The sequence below is a fragment of the Chelon labrosus genome, assembly GCF_963514085.1.
Source record: "Chelon labrosus genome assembly, chromosome: 19".
Lineage (NCBI taxonomy): Eukaryota > Metazoa > Chordata > Actinopteri > Mugiliformes > Mugilidae > Chelon > Chelon labrosus.
The window spans coordinates 1,944,764-1,962,227 of NC_140352.1; the positions used below are offsets into that span (position 1 = coordinate 1,944,764).

At 45.8% G+C, this 17,464-nt stretch overlaps 2 protein-coding genes and 1 long non-coding RNA gene across 3 annotated transcripts; 1 reads left to right on the forward strand and 2 right to left on the reverse strand.

Moving 5' to 3' along the window:
• Positions 1 to 337: 337 nt before the first annotated feature.
• On the reverse strand, positions 338 to 7,837 carry LOC311504366. The gene is made up of 3 exons (XR_014699622.1): positions 7,719 to 7,837; positions 5,740 to 5,772; positions 338 to 3,797 (listed from the first exon to the last, which is right to left on the reverse strand). It is a non-coding gene; the product is annotated as an uncharacterized lncRNA (long non-coding RNA).
• LOC311504365 (parvalbumin-like EF-hand-containing protein) lies at positions 7,136 to 8,137 on the forward strand (the record flags this gene model as incomplete). The annotated part of the gene is made up of 4 exons (XM_084567398.1): positions 7,136 to 7,241; positions 7,475 to 7,610; positions 7,721 to 7,836; positions 8,094 to 8,137. 4 exons carry the CDS (start codon positions 7,136 to 7,138, stop codon positions 8,135 to 8,137), a joined length of 402 nt encoding a protein of 133 aa, XP_084423524.1.
• LOC311504253 (uncharacterized protein) lies at positions 7,928 to 15,634 on the reverse strand. The gene is made up of 7 exons (XM_084567272.1): positions 15,517 to 15,634; positions 13,003 to 14,621; positions 11,236 to 11,319; positions 10,978 to 11,104; positions 10,798 to 10,935; positions 10,344 to 10,419; positions 7,928 to 10,256 (listed from the first exon to the last, which is right to left on the reverse strand). The coding sequence occupies exons 1-7, from the start codon at positions 15,569 to 15,571 to the stop codon at positions 9,185 to 9,187; spliced, it is 3,171 nt and encodes a 1,056-aa protein (XP_084423398.1). The 5' UTR covers positions 15,572 to 15,634; the 3' UTR covers positions 7,928 to 9,184.
• Between the last annotated feature and the right edge of the window lie 1,830 nt (positions 15,635 to 17,464).

A 17,464-nucleotide genomic window follows, 5' to 3' on the forward strand; every position in this document is an offset into this window, starting at 1 on the left:
GGAGGCAGCACTAAGAAGGAGGACACCTCACAGCTGGACAAGCTGATCCAGAAGGAGGACTCTGTGGTAGGGACAGAGCTGGAGTCCCTGACATAACTTTAATATCTTTCATATCTGTAATTCCTCCGTTTCTATGTCTTCTTGTGCAGATTCATGTAAATATAAATCACAGAGGGGAAAGATTTCTGCCTCATTTGGTGGAACGGTGCTGGAATACAAAGTTCTCTGTTGATCTCAGTGGAAACAAGTGGACATTAATTATTCAAATTAAACACAATGCTAAACGCACACTCTCTGTCCTGTTTTCAGACGCTAACTCGATATCTGATGAATATTAGAGGCTGGAGAGAGGCCGCTGTGCTGAGCCACAATTAAGATGAAGCACTTTGTAATAGCCGTGCTCACTGGATGCCAAGATCCAGCGACGATCCGTCTGCAGAGGAGGAGGAGAGACCTCGACACAGAGGACAGAGCTGAGCTGGGTCGGGACGGTCCATTCATGAATCTTCCTCCTGTCTGAGCAAACAATTAGAGGACAGACAGACAGGGAGAGTAATTAGGAAGTCTAAATGTTTGTTTGAGTGCGTCTGTGTGGGTGTTGCAGTTCCTCCTGAGTCCTGTGTGCAGACACAACGTCCACGGGAAAGACAGAGTGATGAAGTCACAGCCGTACAGTAACACAGTCTGCAGGGAGAGAGAGAAACAACATCTGCCTCGCTGGGATTCCTCTGGAAACAGCAGAATGTTCATCTGGTGAATCAAGACCCAACTGTTTCATCTTCAGAGCTCCGGTAACATGAACCAAAGGAGGGCTGCTTCCTCCAACGTTAACAATTTACAACAAATCAGAGTTGTTCTCATCCACTGTGAAGCTTTCAGTTTATCTCTTAAAGATATGAAACATGAAAACCTCTGGAAAACAGTCACCTCCTGGAAGTCTGAAGGAAAACAAATAACCTCCTCATTCTACTTATCCCTCAGTCTCTTGGTTTGAACGTTTGGATGAGAAGAAAATAAGTAGGAAGCCCAACTGGACAGAGGAACAGTGTTTGCTTCTGGATCAACTGGTCGATGAGAATAAAAGTGTAGATTTGGCTCCAGTGTCACACTACAAGCCTCCTCCAAACAGATCTGACCTTAGGAGCTCTCTGAAGAGCTGAGGTTCTTTAGGAATACCTTTTATCTGAACCAGGATCTACTCTGAACTTTGACTCATGATTCTTATTTTCTTAGAGTTTGGCCACTAGGACCAACTCTTTGAATCTTTAGGAATACGCTCCAGGAACTAGACCACACCTCACGTCATTATATTTCTTGCCTTACCTATAAAGGTGTAGCCCTCTACCTCTCAACCCCTCCCTCCTCATCCAAGTCTTTTCTCCCTCTTCCATCTTTCACTAGAGGAACCAGGAGGGGCCTCGCTCCCTGAGGACCGTCCTCGCTCCCTGAGGACCGTCCTCCCTCCACGTCCCTCACACCCTGTCAACTAATCCTTGCATCAGTTGAGACGTTGATGTTGCTCCCGTCAGGTTTGAGTCGTTGGAGCCTCTTGTTCCTCGTTCTGTTCCTCTAAGATTTAAAACATTCACGCCGGCCTGTAACGGGACACAGCTCCACGTGTTCACACATCATTAGGAGGTTGTCTGCAGAACTCTGTGGTGCTAATCCACCGCGCTAATGTGTGTCTGCTAAATGTGACGCCTCAGCTGAATACGTCTTCATGGAGTCAGTTTCAATTAGACTCATTGGACGAGTCCTTCAGCACCAAATTCAGGGATCTTAACGGGATTAATTACGCTTTTCTGAAAGATTATTCGGTGGGACTGACGGGGACGGAGAGGTTTGGGTCTTTAATTTGCTCCTGCAGTGAAGAGCAGCCGTCGCTCTGTTATCAGTCTGAGCTGCAAAGAAAGAATACAGAACTTTTAGATCAATACCAGGAGAGGAGCTTTACTCTGAGGCTTCATCGTAAGGAAACCCGACAACACGGGTCAGCTGGTCTTAAAGGTCACACACATACGAGCATTTACTGATTCAGATTCTGACTTATTTGAAGTTAAAGATAAAGATTCTCTTAAACTACAGCATCAATGAAACCTCACCGCTCCTCCAGCCAGGCTTCATCTCTCTGGTGAACTTAAGTGTGAGTGAAATCCACAGAAGCAAATAAATGATGCGTTCAGCCACGAGATGTTTGAAACCCAGACACGCTGATTCTCCGGCTCATGGCTCATAGACCAAACTATGAAAACCACCTCACCAGTAGAGACAGAAACGTTTCCCTCCTTCATAATCCAGAGGTTCTGTTGTTGTTGTGTACATACGCCATCACAGGACAAACTAAAGACCATAATAGATATAATGCACAGTTTGTTCAGGGTCCAGATCTCCAAAAAGCCTTTAAGAAGGGTCATCCGATCAGATTCTCCATCTCTAGCTGTTAACAGACACTAGTCGTATCAGTTCCTGGTCGTTTTCTGATGGGCTACACCCACACGTTTCCTATTTAAACCTCAACTCTCCACCAGTTCTCCTTTAGACCTGAAGAAGCTACTCAGATGAGTCAAGAAAAAATCCTCTACTAGTCCAGCTGCCTTATCTTGAACATAAACGTGTGTTCATTACTGGGCTGGATCACTAAAACGTATATGTCCAATAGTTTAGGTGGTGCAAGTATCACCTCCCTGAGGAGAAGGGGGTCAAACAGGTGGTGTGTTTACTCTGGGTGGTTAGCACTGAGGCCTCACAGCCACCAGAAGGTTCTGGGTTCTAATCCAGGTCGACTGGTTCCTTTCTGTGTGTAGTCTGCATGTTCTCCCTGTGTCTGCGTGGGTTCTCTCCAGGTTCTCCAGCTTCCTCCCACCGTCCAAAGACATGCTGGTTAGGTTCATTGGTGATTCTAAATTGGCCGTAGGTGTGAGTGTCTCTCTGTGTTAGCCCTGTGATAGACCAAGTGGACAAGTGGTTACAGGAAATGAATGAATATTTCTGACCAGATCTCAGCTCTAAAGAGTCAGATGTGAGCCTAACATCTATTTCCAGAAGGACGTCTCAGATAAATAAGCACACAGTCTTAGAACAAGTGTGCCAATTAAAAACAGAACTAAATAAATACTTTAAACTACAGCTGTAGAGTTCATTTCCATCAGTTCCCAAACAGCTGCAGAAAACAACCACGTTCACTGGATGTCTGCAAACCGCTGAGGTGTGCTCTATCCAATATTTGAACTATTTTTCAGTCTGTGCTGAAGCTTTACAGATTACAGCAGTGGTCAGACGCTGTGGAGATGTGCTCAGGCTTGACTTCAGCTCCTCTGGATCGATACGCTGCAGGACTCGTACTCCGGGTTCCTCCACGCTGAGCTTCAGCAGATAAGAGTCTCCAGGGAACACGTCTGCACACAAACATTTTAACAGAGATTCTTAAAATAAATATGAAAGCTTGGCAGGTTGAGCTGCAGCGGAGGCCTCTGAGCTGATCACTCATGAACACGCAGCAACCCAGAAGTGTTTCAGCGCTCATACTTTATTTAGAGCTCACGTTAGCACACAGCTGCCTTATATAACTGTGGAGCTGTGCTTCCATCCCTCTGGCCTGTAGCTCTTGTTCGGGAGCGTGCAGCGATGCACCTGATTACCTGCAGGGAGCCGGGCCCGTCGCTCCAACGCGATTCATTCTGCTCAGAGACGTGATGAACAGTCGAGGTTCTCAGTCTCCGCGTCGTCGCCTCCTTCGAAAGGCTGCAGCAGATGTTAGGAGACGGTCGTCTGCGGTGCGAGGCGTTAAGGACGGTTTACTACGAGTCAAACATAAACACATGGTAGAAGATTACGTCTGTGTGTAGCATAGCATGTCCTGAAAATAGCACCACATCTGTCCAGACATGACAGGATGAATAGTCAACACGTTAGAAATGATAAATACCATCACATGAGATCCAGGCTGTGTTCATTCAGAGCGATATCTTTAAATAAACACTAAAGCTTAGAAGGTACAACTTCATATTTTTGCTCAACCCCAAACTCAGACTGCAGCTGATGCCATCGTTAGTTTTATCCAGACTCATGGGACTAGACCAGACACTGCCATCCTGCTGGGGATGGCTGCTGCCAAGCACCCCCACCCCATAGCAATAGGGTGGGGGTGCCTGGCAGCAGCCATCCCCAGCAGGACGCAGCCTGACACAGACACAAACACAAGAACAGCACAAGGTGTTGACCTGGCCTCCAAATTCACTAGATCCCAAATTGATCAAGTATCTGTGGGACGATCCACAGAGGCCCCTCCCCTCAAAGGGGGGCATCTTAAATTTTTTATATTTTCATGTTTCATCTTTTACTGGTTGTTTGTTATTGTTGTTTGTCTGTCCTGATTACCATGACGTGTGCTGCTGCCTTTCTTGGCCAGGTCACCCTTGTGAAAGAGGTCTTGATCTCAATGGGTTTTTTATCTGGTTAAATAAAGGTTATAAATAAATATAAATAAAAAGGCCCCCCCACTATCACAGGACACCCTCAGAAGGCCCATGTCCATTCTCTGATGAGTCCTGCATAATACTAGTCAGGTGGTCTCTATAAAGGTAAGATTAAAATCAACTATTTGGTGTCAGTTAAATCTTTGTGTCAGACTCTGAGGATCAGGGTTTTTAACTCAAACTTCATCAAACATTTATGTGACAGTGAACGCTGAGTAAAGAACCAGAGAGCTCGTACTGAACTGACTCAACTGTAGAAACCTTGAAGAAAAAATAAATAAAAATAGAGAGAGAGCTATCTGTTGCCGAGGTGGTTGTTAAGGCGTTGCTGCACCGTCGTTACTTATTTATGAAATCTTGCTGCACTGACGCGAACAAGACTTGAATGAGAAAAGTTTTGGCTGCAGGAGCTTCACTGTGAATCCTGTCCTCCAGCTCAACCCCCGTCAGCAGACCTCATGAGGGTCTGGTCCCAGTGCATCTGGAGACATGTCTGCAGCAGAAGGAGCCAAGGCTTTAATGGAGAATGGCTCCGCTGGGGTCGGGGAGGGAGGGGGGGTGGACAGGTGCAAGGCCACTGGGGGCTCCATCCTTCCCGTATATAAGAGACTCGTGGAGGGGGAGGGTCAGACGTACCAGGAAACCCTGAAGCTGGTGAGCTGGAGTCAGTAAACGGAGCAGACCTTGAGGCTGGTGTGTGACTGGTAATGATTTCCAATCCGTCCGTCGTTCTCTCTCTCTTTTTTTCCCGTCATGGTGTTAATTTGTCAGACGGCTTCTTCTCTTCACAACGCTTTGATTTGATTTATGCCGTGACTTTGTGACCTCCGGGCCGCTGAAGGAAACAGCTCTTCTTCATCTTGATACCAGAGTTTCTTGAAGTGCAAATGATGGCGAAGGATCTGAGAGGGAGAGGAGTGATGAAATGAGGCGAGGAAGAGCAGCAATAGTCTGCTTAACGCTGCGTGATGCTCCACCGCCACGATACAGTCAGACGCTGACATGTGTCTGAAAGGACGAGTCCTCTGAGGTCACATGTTATTATTAAGAGACGGGTCAGAATATCAGCATGAGTAAACCAGCTGTGACTAATCATGGAGTGATGTCAGTGATGATTAATGAGCAGCTGTGTGTCTGATAAAGGCAGAGCATCGTCTCCTCTGGTTAAGACTAAAAACCACAGTGGAAAGATACTGTAGAGGAACCAGAATGTTTTTAGATTTAATGAGCTGGAAAACAAAGACATCAAGTGTAAATCACAAACCTGTCTCAGCTTCAGTCCTTTGACTCTCGTGACCTGTGACAAGAATCAAATCGTTAGAGACAAAAGGAATTAGGACATGAGGACGGTCACAGATGGACATGTTGATAGAGGAAGGACACAGACACAGGAGTCAAACATATGACCTAGTCTGGGCTGCAGCGTGAATTTGCAAAATGCGAAAATTACAAAGAAGACGGCAACCAAAGTTTTAATTAATATAGCTGCTGTTCCTAATTTGTTTTAGTCTGAGAAGTGGACAGAACACAAGACTGAGAGACAGGACTAAACAGCAGACAGCAGTGTGTCCAAATTACACTTATTATTATTCTTTATTTTTAAAGAATAGTTTATTAAATGTAAACTCTTATCTCTTATCTCTTGCTCCTGTCAGGTTTGAGCCGTTGGAGGCTCTTATCTCCTAATTTACTCATTCTTCTCTGCACTAAAACATCCATTCATCTTCTGTAACCTCTTGTCCTCTAGAGCAGAGGTCTTCAACAGGGGGTCCGGGACCCCTAGGGGGAAATTTAAATGTCTTTAAATACACATATACATAGGTAGGGGGGTTCCCGCTCCGTCTCTCCATCAGTTTGGGGCCCTTGGTCTGGAAAACGTTGAAGAACCCGGCTCTAGATGGTCAGGGCGGGGGAGTGCCTCCCAGCCAGAAGGTTCTGGGTTCTAATCCAGGCCGACTGGTTCCTTTCTGTGTGTAGTCTGCATGTTCTCCCTGTGTCTGCGTGGGTTCTCTCCAGGTTCTCCAGCTTCCTCCCACCGTCCAAAGACATGCTGGTTAGGTTCATTGGTGATTCTAAATTGGCCGTAGGTGTGAGTGTCTCTCTGTGTTAGCCCTGTGATAGACTGGAGACCTGTCCAGGGTGGACCCCCCCTCTAGACCAATGACAGCTGGGATAGACTGGAGACCTGTCCAGGGTGGACCCCCCCTCTAGACCAATGACAGCTGGGATAGGCTCCAGCAGACCCCCCATGACCCTGAACAGGACAAAAGGTTACACAAGATGAATGAATGAATGAAATCTTCTCCCTCTGACAGAAAACACATGAAGAAACGTTGTTAAACTTGTAATAAATAATATTTCTCACCACTTGAGGGCAGCAGAAAGACAAAAAACATCATCACACGTTCAGTGTCTGGTAATATCCAGGCCCCACGCTCGTCTCTAGCTGTACCTGTCCCATCATTCATCAGAGCGCCGAGGCCTAAAGCGATGACGGCGCAGACTAGACAGAAACAATCCTCTGCAGGGTGGACAGGTCCGAGCCGAGGTGAACCTGCAGACTCAGCTGATAATCTGCAGGTTCATCACTTCACACGCTGTCCGCTCTGTTCCAGATCCCCCCCCCCCCCCCACCCACGCTCGGGACGCGCCTGCAAAATATGGAGGACGACTTTGGGCCGCAGGTGAAGAAGGTGGCCGTGGCCATGGGTGCTGCCCTCACGGAGCAGGACATCGACCGCATGCCCCGGGAGATGAGGACACAGGGTGATGATCTGTGTGTGTGTGTGTGTGTGTGTGTGGTTGTTTTACTCATCTCATAGGGACATGAATCTGTTTCCATGGAGACAAAAAAGCTTATGGGAGGATTAAGGGTAAATGAATGTGATGCACTCTGAAGTGAAACTCTACCGCTGCGTGTGAGTCATGAAGATGATTCATGAGCAACCTGAGCTCTGACCACAGGGTCTGAGGTCACCGTTTCTGATCCTCTGGGGCAGGAAACTTCAACTACAGCAGGTTCCTGGACTACATGAGGCAGTTTAAGACATCAGAGGAAAGAGAGGAGGCCATGAAGACGGCCTTCGCGACGCTGGACAAAGACGGCAGCGGCTACATAGAGTGGAACGAGATCAAGTACGAGCCCGTCGCTGCTGAAAGTTCACAAACTTGACACAATTATGACGTTCGCCTCTAATTTCCTTCGGCTGGATGCTTAGATTAACTAACTACCTGACTACTCACAGGTACATCCTGTCCACCGTACCGACTACAACCCCGTCGGCTCCTCTCTCTGATGAGGAAGCAGACGCCGTGATCCAGGCTGCAGACACAGACGGAGACGGACGCATCGACTACAGAGGTGAAGACACGGCTCAGATGTTATGTTTGATAGGAGTACCCTCCTCAGGGTTCGTCCCGTCACCTGTCGTCACTCTGCTCTGACAGCTGTGATGACGGTGGAGGAGCTCAGGATGATGCAGTATGAGCAGGACGTGTTGCTACTGGAAGAATTATGGTGCAAACGTTTTAGAAGACGATGTAAAAAGAGAAATTAGAAAACGCAGCCTTTTGTCACTCACGTTAATTTGTGCATGTTTCTTCCTTGTGGCCTCGCAGAGTTCTCAGACATGGTGAAGATGGAGAAGAAACCCAGGAAGTAGAGGTCATGAGGTCAACATCAGCGTCACTAGACTGTAAAAAGGGAGGAGAGCGAGGAGAGGAAGAAGGACGCTCGCTTCTTCTGTGGATCCCGAACTAATGAACTGAGACGACGGCTGTTATGATAGATGCTGAGAAAGAGTCTTTGGGCTGAGTGAGATGGAGAGGACGGGAAAATAACAAAGTAGTGAGGATTAAAATGTTGTGTTTAGATATTAACTGACATCAATATAAGTACTTAATACTGTAGATTATAATTTGTAGTATCATAAATCATCTTCTGTTCACATGCAAACTATTTTCTTGTGGAGAAGTTAATTCATAAACACGTGCTCCTTCCAACAGATCAGCTTTAATCTGCTTTTTGTTTTTATCTCATCAAACAGAAACTTGGACTCATCTCATAAAATTAAATTCAGGTTAAATTCATAAAACATTCTTTCACATTTCATAAGCGTGATCAGATATCAGCTTCTCTGCTTCATAATTAAAGTAAATTAACAATAACAATAAAAAAAAACAACAAAAACAAAGTCACACTGTCGCCTTCAGGCTGTAACCATCACGACTGACGCGTGAACTTAAAGTGCAATAACTGGATAAGTACCGTACGTCCTACAGGAAGCAGGTAAACTAGACTAGATGTAAACAGGAAGTAGTGGGAGCTCAAAGCACCACCATGTGTCTGCCTCATATTAATAACACATATATTAGTTCATATATAATTTGCTTAAATAATGGAATTGAGGGGGAAGAACGTCACTCTAACACGGTGAGGACAAAATACAAAACAGGTTCATTCTGTGGTCGACTTCTGTCAACTCTGAATTCAGCTTTGTGACTGGTTGAGTGCTACGTGTCAGTTAACCATCGGTCACACGTGCAGCTGCAGCAGAGAGTCGTCACATTCAAACAAAGTCAAAACAACCAGAAAATAAAAGGTAAAGGGCTCATCGTCCAGGTTATGAACCACATCAGTCACATCTCCGATATATTTAAAGGTCTCTGCTCCAACAACTTAAAGGACCCCTCCAAATAAAATCAAGCCTCTACACGGCGTGGAATCTCATGTGTCTGTTCAAACTCCCCGGTTGTGTAAACTCCTGACCACAGACAGCGCAACAAAACGGTTTCTCTCCCGTGTGAATGGTGACGTGCGTCATCAGGTGCGTCCTCCGTTTAAATCTCTTCCCGCAGTCGTCACAGGCGAACGGTTTCTCTCCCGTGTGGATCGTCGCGTGCGTGGCGAGATGCGTCTTCCGTTTAAATCTCTTCCCGCAGTCGTCACAGGCGAACGGTTTCTCCTCTGTGTGGACGGTGATGTGTGTCCTGAGAAGCGCCTTCCGGTTAAATCTCTTCCCGCAGGCGTCACAAGCGTACGGTTTCTCTCCCGTGTGAACTCTCATGTGCGTCTTAAGGTTGTACTGGTTCCTGGCTCGTTTGCCGCAGATATCACAAACGTACGGTTTCTCTCCTGTGTGGATCCTAATGTGGGTCTTCAGATTTTGCTGATGTCTAAATCTTTGTCCACAAACATCGCAGCCGAAGGACTTCTCCCCCGTGTGGACTCTCATGTGTGTCGTTAGATTGTGCTGATACTTGAGTCTTTTACCACAAATGTCACAACTAAATGATTTCTCTGCTGCGCTGACTCCCGTTTCTGAATCCACCGTCTGATTCTGTCTAGAACATGAGTTATGTTTTCTGTGTCTCTGAAGGGACTGCTTATAGAGGAACAGTTTACCACACTCAGAGCAGCTGAAGGTCTTTTTGACGCTGTTACTCCCCTCGTCTGTTTTTACACCTGACTCCGATGCCCTGATCTCCTTCCAGCCCTGGTCTGCGTTCTCAGCGTCAAGTCCAGAATCTGACAGAGGCTCCTGCCATTCATCATGACTGACGTCCGTGTCAGAAGAGTCTGGAGTCTCGGGATCAGTATTTGCTTGAAAGTGAGCGTTTGGATCCGGGTTCCTGGCTGGTTCTGGGGGATCCACCTCTCTGTCAGTCTGGCTCCAGTTTGGTATGTGAAGCTGTGAGGACTGAGGCTTCTCTTCGTCATCTTCACTCTTCACATGAACAACAGTGAATGGGAAGCTCTTGACATCCTCCTCCTCCTCCTCCTCCTCCTCCTCCTCCTCCTCCTCCAGCCCGTCAAGCAGCTCTTCTTCCCGACTGGTCCAGAGTTCCTCCTGTTCCTCCTTTACATACAGGAGCTCCGGGTCCTGGTCTTCCAGACTGGGACTCCATGGAAACTCTTCTTTAATCACGATCAGCTGACGGACATCTGCAGGTGAAACAGAAACACAGAGGTTCATGATGGACAGACGGACACCTGAGACAGTGAATATATTTAAACTGTCCACGCTTCAGTAGAACAGGTCATGGACCCAAACCATGAAGATGAGCAGCTCAGATCAAGTAGCATCACAATAAACTACAATTAAAACCTTAACGTAACGACACAGGAACATCACACGTCTTAATGGAACAGCTGCTGAACATCTGCACCTGGGATCAAAACATGTTTCCTGAAATTATTTTTTAGACTCTTATATTCTAAGAAACATGTTATCCGTTATCCGTTATCCGTTATCCGTTATCCGTTATCCGTTATCCGTTATCCGTTAGCCGTTAGCCACACTGAGCCTGAGCCTCTTCTTACCAGGGGTCTGGTTTCTAACAACCTCCTGCGGCTGATGGACACCGAGCCGTTTCATCTCCAGCTTCTCCTCCAGACTCAGACTTCCAGTGTGGAGCTGGTGGAGACGATCCACTCGGTTCATGGCGTCCACGCTCGTGTCTTTATTTATAAATAAACACACCGGAGAGGCTCGTTACCGACGGTTCTCCGGGGGCCTCACGCCGCCGACCAGCGCTCGGTGCCGGTTACATTCTGTCACATCTGATCCGTGGATGTTTTCTAGGAGCTGGACACAGACTCTGACAGAGAAACACTCTCTGGACTCATTCTGGAGGAAAACACACTGACGGACGTGTTCTCAACAGGCAGCGACACGGACACCTTGAGTCCGCGTCACCATGGCAACCGCAGGTCCGAGGTCCTGAGCTGGTCTGAGCTGTCGGTTCCGGGGTCGTTTACCTGAGTCCAGGTGAGCAGCTCACTCACCGTCAACCCTGGACCAGGAACACGGGGATTCAGTCTGTCCACTACGTCACTGCTCCACTACGGAAGTAAACAAAGCGCTGTCTGATGACGTAGTAACTAAGCGACGCAGCGCTTCTTAAAGGGACATGACACAATTTCAGAATCAGAATCAGAATCAGCTTTAATGGTATGAACACATACAAGGAATTTGACTCCGGCAACTTTTCTCTCTAGTACAGAAACAACTTAAATAAGTGAAATAAAAATAAAATAAAATAAAAATAAAACTCAATCTGTACACATAAAATATAGGATAAGAGCAGATATATACAATGATCCAGGGTTTTGTACAGTGACTATATACAATTAATGCAGAGTTATAGTTTATTGTTCATATAAATGGTCTGACACTCTGTGACTGCTCAGAGTTCATCAGAGCGACAGCCCGGGGGAAGAAACTGTCTTTGTAACAGGTGGTTTTGGCGTACAGTGCTCTGTAACGACGGCCTGAGGGGAGGAGTCTAAACAGGTTGGTATCGGGGTGTGAGGGGTCTGGGTGTGGCCCGCTTCCTGACCCTGGACCGGTACAGGTCCTGGATGGAGGGAAGGTCAGTACCAATGATCCTCTCTGCAGACCTGACTGTTCTCTGCAGTCTGTCCCTGTCATGTCTGGTGGCGGATCCAAACCAGACTGTGATGGACGTGGTCAGGACAGACTGGACTATTGCGGTGTAGAAGATGATCAGCAGCTCCTGAGGCAGGTTGAACTTCCTGAGCTGACGCAGAAAGTAAACGGAGTCTATATGAGAGGTCCACTTCAGGTCCCGTTAGACTGTGGACCCTAGGAACCTGGATGAGTCTACTGTGGAGTCAAGATATCCTTCATGATTCTTCCTTTTTTATCATCCATCAAACAAACTGACATCTTTATAAAAACATTCATACGTATCCAAAGTGAGAATAAACTGTAAAACGTTTACACTAATAATTCAATTCAGTTTTATTTCTATAGCGTCAATAACAACAACACACATTGTCTAAAAACGCTTTACAACATCTGGTCTGAAACACCCAGAGCAGCATGAAGGTGAAGGTGGCAGGAAAAACTCCCTTTAACAGGAAGAAACCTTGAGCTCAGACAGAGGAACCCATGTGTCTAATCAGTAAACGATTAATAACATAGAACAGCTTTTAGTTCTTCTGAGAACCAGCGACACTCGTTTCTGGAATAACAGATTTTGAAGGCGGGACCCTGAAAGTTCACACTATGTCACTAATATGTATAAATAAACATGTGGTTGAAAATCAGCATGATTCATTTTTAATTAATTAATTTTAGGACAGAGAGACATGAAACAACATCAGCTGAGGATCAAGAGCACGAGTGGAGAAGAATATTATTATTATAACTAATATTATCACAGCTTGTCGACAGTTGGTTGAGAATGATGCATAAACACGACATGAATGTTTATTCCTGGTAATCTTACTTGTGTAAATCATACACATTTTGACTTAGTACGTCCAGATTTCCACCAACGTGAATGAAGAAGAATCTTTGCAAACAGTTTTATAGCAAAGTCACACAAAGACAAAATAAATAGGCAGGAAAGTTTGTTTTAAAACACATTTTATATCCTCACAAGAAAAAATCTAACGACATAAAATGAAGACAAAGACAGAGGGTGGATGTGTATCTCACCAACAAGCTTATGTAATAAACGTTTGACAACAGCTCCCTCAGTCACACAGAGTCTGTTATTTGTGGACTCTCATGTGTCTCTTCAGATTTCCTTGTCGAGTAAATCTTTCACCACAAACTCCGCAGGAAAACGGTTTCTCCCCGGTGTGGACACTTGTGTGTCTTTTTAACGTGTAATGATGTCTAAACGTTTTCCCACAGACGTCGCAACCAAACGGTTTCTCTCCCGTGTGGACCCTCATGTGACCCTTCAGTACGCCCTGCTCAGTAAACCTTTCCCCGCAGATGTCACAACCAAAGGGTCTCTCCCCCGTGTGCACTCTTACGTGTCTTTTAAGATGCGTACTGCGACTAAACGTTTTACCACAGTCGTCACAGCTGAATGGTTTCTCTCCTGTGTGAACTCCGCTGTGTCGCTTCAGACTTCCCTGCTCCGTAAACCGTTCCCCACACACGTCACAGTCAAAGGGTTTCTCTCCGGTGTGGACTCTCATGTGCCTTTTGAGATTATACTGAAGTCCAAATGTTTTTCCACAAGCATCACAGCTAAAGGGTTTCTCTCCCGTGTGAACTCTCACATGTATCTTATAATGAGTTTTCTGGCTAAACTTCTTCCCACAGAAACCACATTCGAACGGTTTCTCCCCCGTGTGGACCGTCATGTGTGTCTCGAAATGTGTCTTCCGACTGAATTTTTTACCACAAAAGCCGCATTCAAACGGTTTCTCTCCTGTGTGGAGTCCTTTGTGTCTCTTTAAACTTCCCTGCTCAGTAAATCTTTTACCACAAACACCACAAGCGAACGGCTTCTCTCCCGTGTGGACTCTGGTGTGTGACTTCAGATTGGACTGATGTATGAATCTTTTTCCACAGACGTCGCAACCGAATGGTTTCTCTCCCGTGTGAATCCTCATGTGACTCGTCAGAACTCCCTGTTGTTTAAACTGTTTCCCACAGACACAACAGCTGAATGGTGTCTCTCCTGTGTGGACCCTCATGTGTCTCTTCAGATCTCCTTGTCTCGTGAATATTTTACCACACACACCACAGTCTCCGGTCTGAATGTTCCTGTCTCTCTTCAGATTTCCCTTTTTTGGAAGCCGTTCATCACCAACATCGCTACCAAACTCAGACTCCGATGCTCTGGTTCCCTTCCCGTTACCGTCACCGTCTTCAGTTTCAGGGGCAGAATCTGACAACGGCTCCTGCCAGTCATCATCATCTTCATCATCATCATTACTGAGATCAGTGTGAGAAGAGTCTGAAGCCTTTTCATCAGTGTTTGGTTGTAAATGACTCTTTAGATCTGGGTTCCTGGCTGGTTCTGGTTCTCCGACGTCCTCTTCATCGGTTTCTGTTTTCATGTCTTTATCTGAGCTGCTGGTTGGAGTCTCTGTCTCTCTCTTGTCTTCAGTTTGTTGAAGCCGTGAGGACTGAGGTTCCTCTTCATCATCTTCACTCTTCACAGGAGCAGCAGTGAATGGTAACCTGGTGACGTCGTCCTCCTCCTCCTCCTCCTCCTCCTCCTCCGGCCCACTAAGCTGCTCTCCCTCCTGACTGGTCAACGGTTCCTCCTGTTCCTCCTTTATGTGGAGGAGTTCTGGTTCCTGGTCTTCCAGTCCACTCCAGGGAAACTCTTCTTTAATCACAATCAGCTGCTGGACGTCTGCAGGTAACACTGAAATACGCACAAATATTAGAGGACAACACTGACTTCACACGCAGCATATTCCTTCGTCATTTTTCATTAAAACATGTTTTGTTCAAATGATGATAGATAGATGTGATATTTTCTTATTATGACAAAAGGAACCTGTGTAGATATGTTTCTAATGAGCAGCAGGTTTCATGTTTAAAGTATAAAAGTAATATAAAACCTGTTTTTTTTCCTATATTCCACAGCGGTACGGTTTTGTTTTGACCTTTACAGTAAAACCACTTGTTCAGAAACAGACGTGAGAGAGAATATGTTGTAGTGAAGTCGTGCAGCAGTAGTTGCAGTACTAGTACTTATAGTTATATGTAGCACAGACCAGGGACCAGGCGTGATGCAGTATTTCTCACCTCTGTATGTTTTTATTAACATATAGTAGAAGTGAATCCTCTGGTCTCAGAGGTTGAGCTCTAACTTTCTAATATTCTAATCTATTCTAATACTCATATGTGAAATATTCACAAAATACTGGAGCCTGTCCTTGTACAGCGAAGTATTTATTACTTATTTTAACTCAAACTGCGCTTTTTGGATCTTAAATCGACACTGAAGAAGATTTCTCATTCGTGTGCGCGCTATAAACCGTCCGGCTGCTGCACCGTCCCACCGCTGTTTGGTTCCGCCTTCCGCCAATTAGTTGATTCCTTTAATTGTTTGACATCGAGTTATTAATTACATATTTTAATTAAGCAGGTCGTTTTATATTGACAGAATAAGTAGCTGATTATTTTGTGTTTTTCTTTTTTCAGCCTCCGCTACAACATGTTATCCGTTATCCGTTATCCGTTATCCGTTAGCCGTTAGCCGTTAGCCGTTAGCCGTTAGCCGTTAGCCACACTGAGCCTGAGCCTCTTCTTACCAGGGGTCTGGTTTCTAACAACCTCCTGCGGCTGATGGACACCGAGCCGTTTCATCTCCAGCTTCTCCTCCAGACTCAGACTTCCAGTGTGGAGCTGGTGGAGACGATCCACTCGGTTCATGGCGTCCACGCTCGTGTCTTTGTAAATAAACACACCGGAGAGGCTCGTTACCGACGGTTCTCCGGGGGCCTCGCGCTCGGTGCCGGTTACATTCTGTCACATCTGATCCGTGGATGTTTTCTAGGAGCTGGACACAGACTCTGACAGAGAAACACTCTCTGGACTCATTCTGGAGGAAAACACACTGACTGACGTGTTCTCAACAGGCAGCGACACGGACACCTTGAGTCCGCGTCACCATGGCAACCGCAGCCTCCGCGACTACTTCCTGTTTGTGTGTCAGCGGCCAACAATCAGATAAACACTGAGATGTGCTCACGGAGTCTTAAAGACGTGTTTGTGGTGTTTTATGTCTGGACGTTTAACAGGAATATAATTTATTAATTAATCATGTGAAAAAAAATATTTAAGAATCTGGCAAGAAGTTTTTTATTTTAAAAAACAAACAAACAATAGATGAACCATGTGAAACTTCATCTATTAGATTTCTAAATAACGGTATGGTGTCTCTGACCGCCTCCACCTGACTCCACCCAACTACCAGATCATTCAAAAATGCCACAGCTCTGTTGAGCCATCTATTCCTTTAGCCCTCAGTAGTAATGACTTCATGAGCTTCTTTACTAATAAAATTGTTGGCATTAGAGAAAATATTCAAGGCATCCTTCCAACAGCTGTTAAAGATGCAAGTACAGCGACATTAGAAACTTTTGTAAGACCTTATCAATATCTGGAATCCTTCTCCCCAGTAGATCTTCTTGAGCTCTCTTCAACAATTACAGCATCTAAACCATCAACCTGTCTTCTAGATCCAATCCCAACTAAATTGCTCAAAGAAGTTTTTCCATTAATTAACACCTCCATATTGAACCAGATAAATTTATCTTTATTAACAGGATATGTGCCTCAGTCTTTTAAGATTGCTGTAATTAAGCCCTTACTCAAGAAAGCCACTCTAGATCCAGATATTTTAGCCAACTATAGACCAATCTCCAACCTTCCTTTTATCACACATTGAAAAATTGAATTGAAAAATGGTCACAGAGGTGGAGGCGTGGGTGGAGCTAAGGGACACCTGTGAGGACACCCACCTGTCACTCAAAGGAGCCACGCCCCCTAATTCTAGGAATCATTTAAAGTCAGGTGACTTCTGTAAAACTTCTTCCGTGTACCAGACTGTAAACATGTTTATTTCTGCTTTTAAGTTGGAAGTTACTCTTCAGTTATATACTGATCAGCCATAACATTATGACCACCTTCCTAATTTTGTGTAGGTGACTCATCAGAGGCCTAACATGGGCCTTCTGAGGGTGTCCTGTTGTTAGTGGGGGCCTTTGAGGGGAGGGGCCTCTGTGGATCGTCCCACAGATACTTGATCAGTTTGGGATCTAGTGAATTTGGAGGCCAGGTCAACACCTTGTGCTGTTCTTCATGTTTTTTTTAGTTGTTCCTAAAGTGTTTTTGTGTGTGTGTCTGTGTCAGGCTGCATCCTGCTGGGGATGGCTGCTGCCATCAAGGAGTGTCATTGCTATGGGGTGGGGGTGCCTGGTCTGGTCTAGGTGGGTGCTACATGTCTAAGTAACATCCACACCAATGAATGCCAGGTCCAGAAGTTTCCCAGCAGAACACTGAACTGTCACAAGATGGTTTAAATGTTATTCACTTCTCCTGTCGGTGGTCATAATGTTGTGGCAGAGACAGAAACCCTTCACTCCACATTTCCTGAGTCATTGAAGGTCTCGTCTTGCTGTCGTTGGCTGATGTTTATAATCATGACGTCTTCGCTGAGCTGTGAAGCCTGACTCGTGGCTCTGCTAACGCCCTGAT

Excerpts from the sequence above, each read along its gene's own strand:
- LOC311504253 (XM_084567272.1), bottom strand. The coding sequence starts at position 15,571 with ATGAAACGGCTCGGTGTCCATCAGCCGCAGGAGGTTGTTAGAAACCAG. Across the intron at positions 11,320-13,002 it reads GACACATGAGAGTCCACAAA|TGGAGCAGTGACGTAGTGGA; the intron begins TAACAGACTCTG and ends TTACTTCCGTAG. Across the intron at positions 10,257-10,343 it reads GACCAGGACCCGGAGCTCCT|GGAGGAGGAGGAGGAGGATG; the intron begins GTATGTAAAGGA and ends GGAGGAGGAGGA.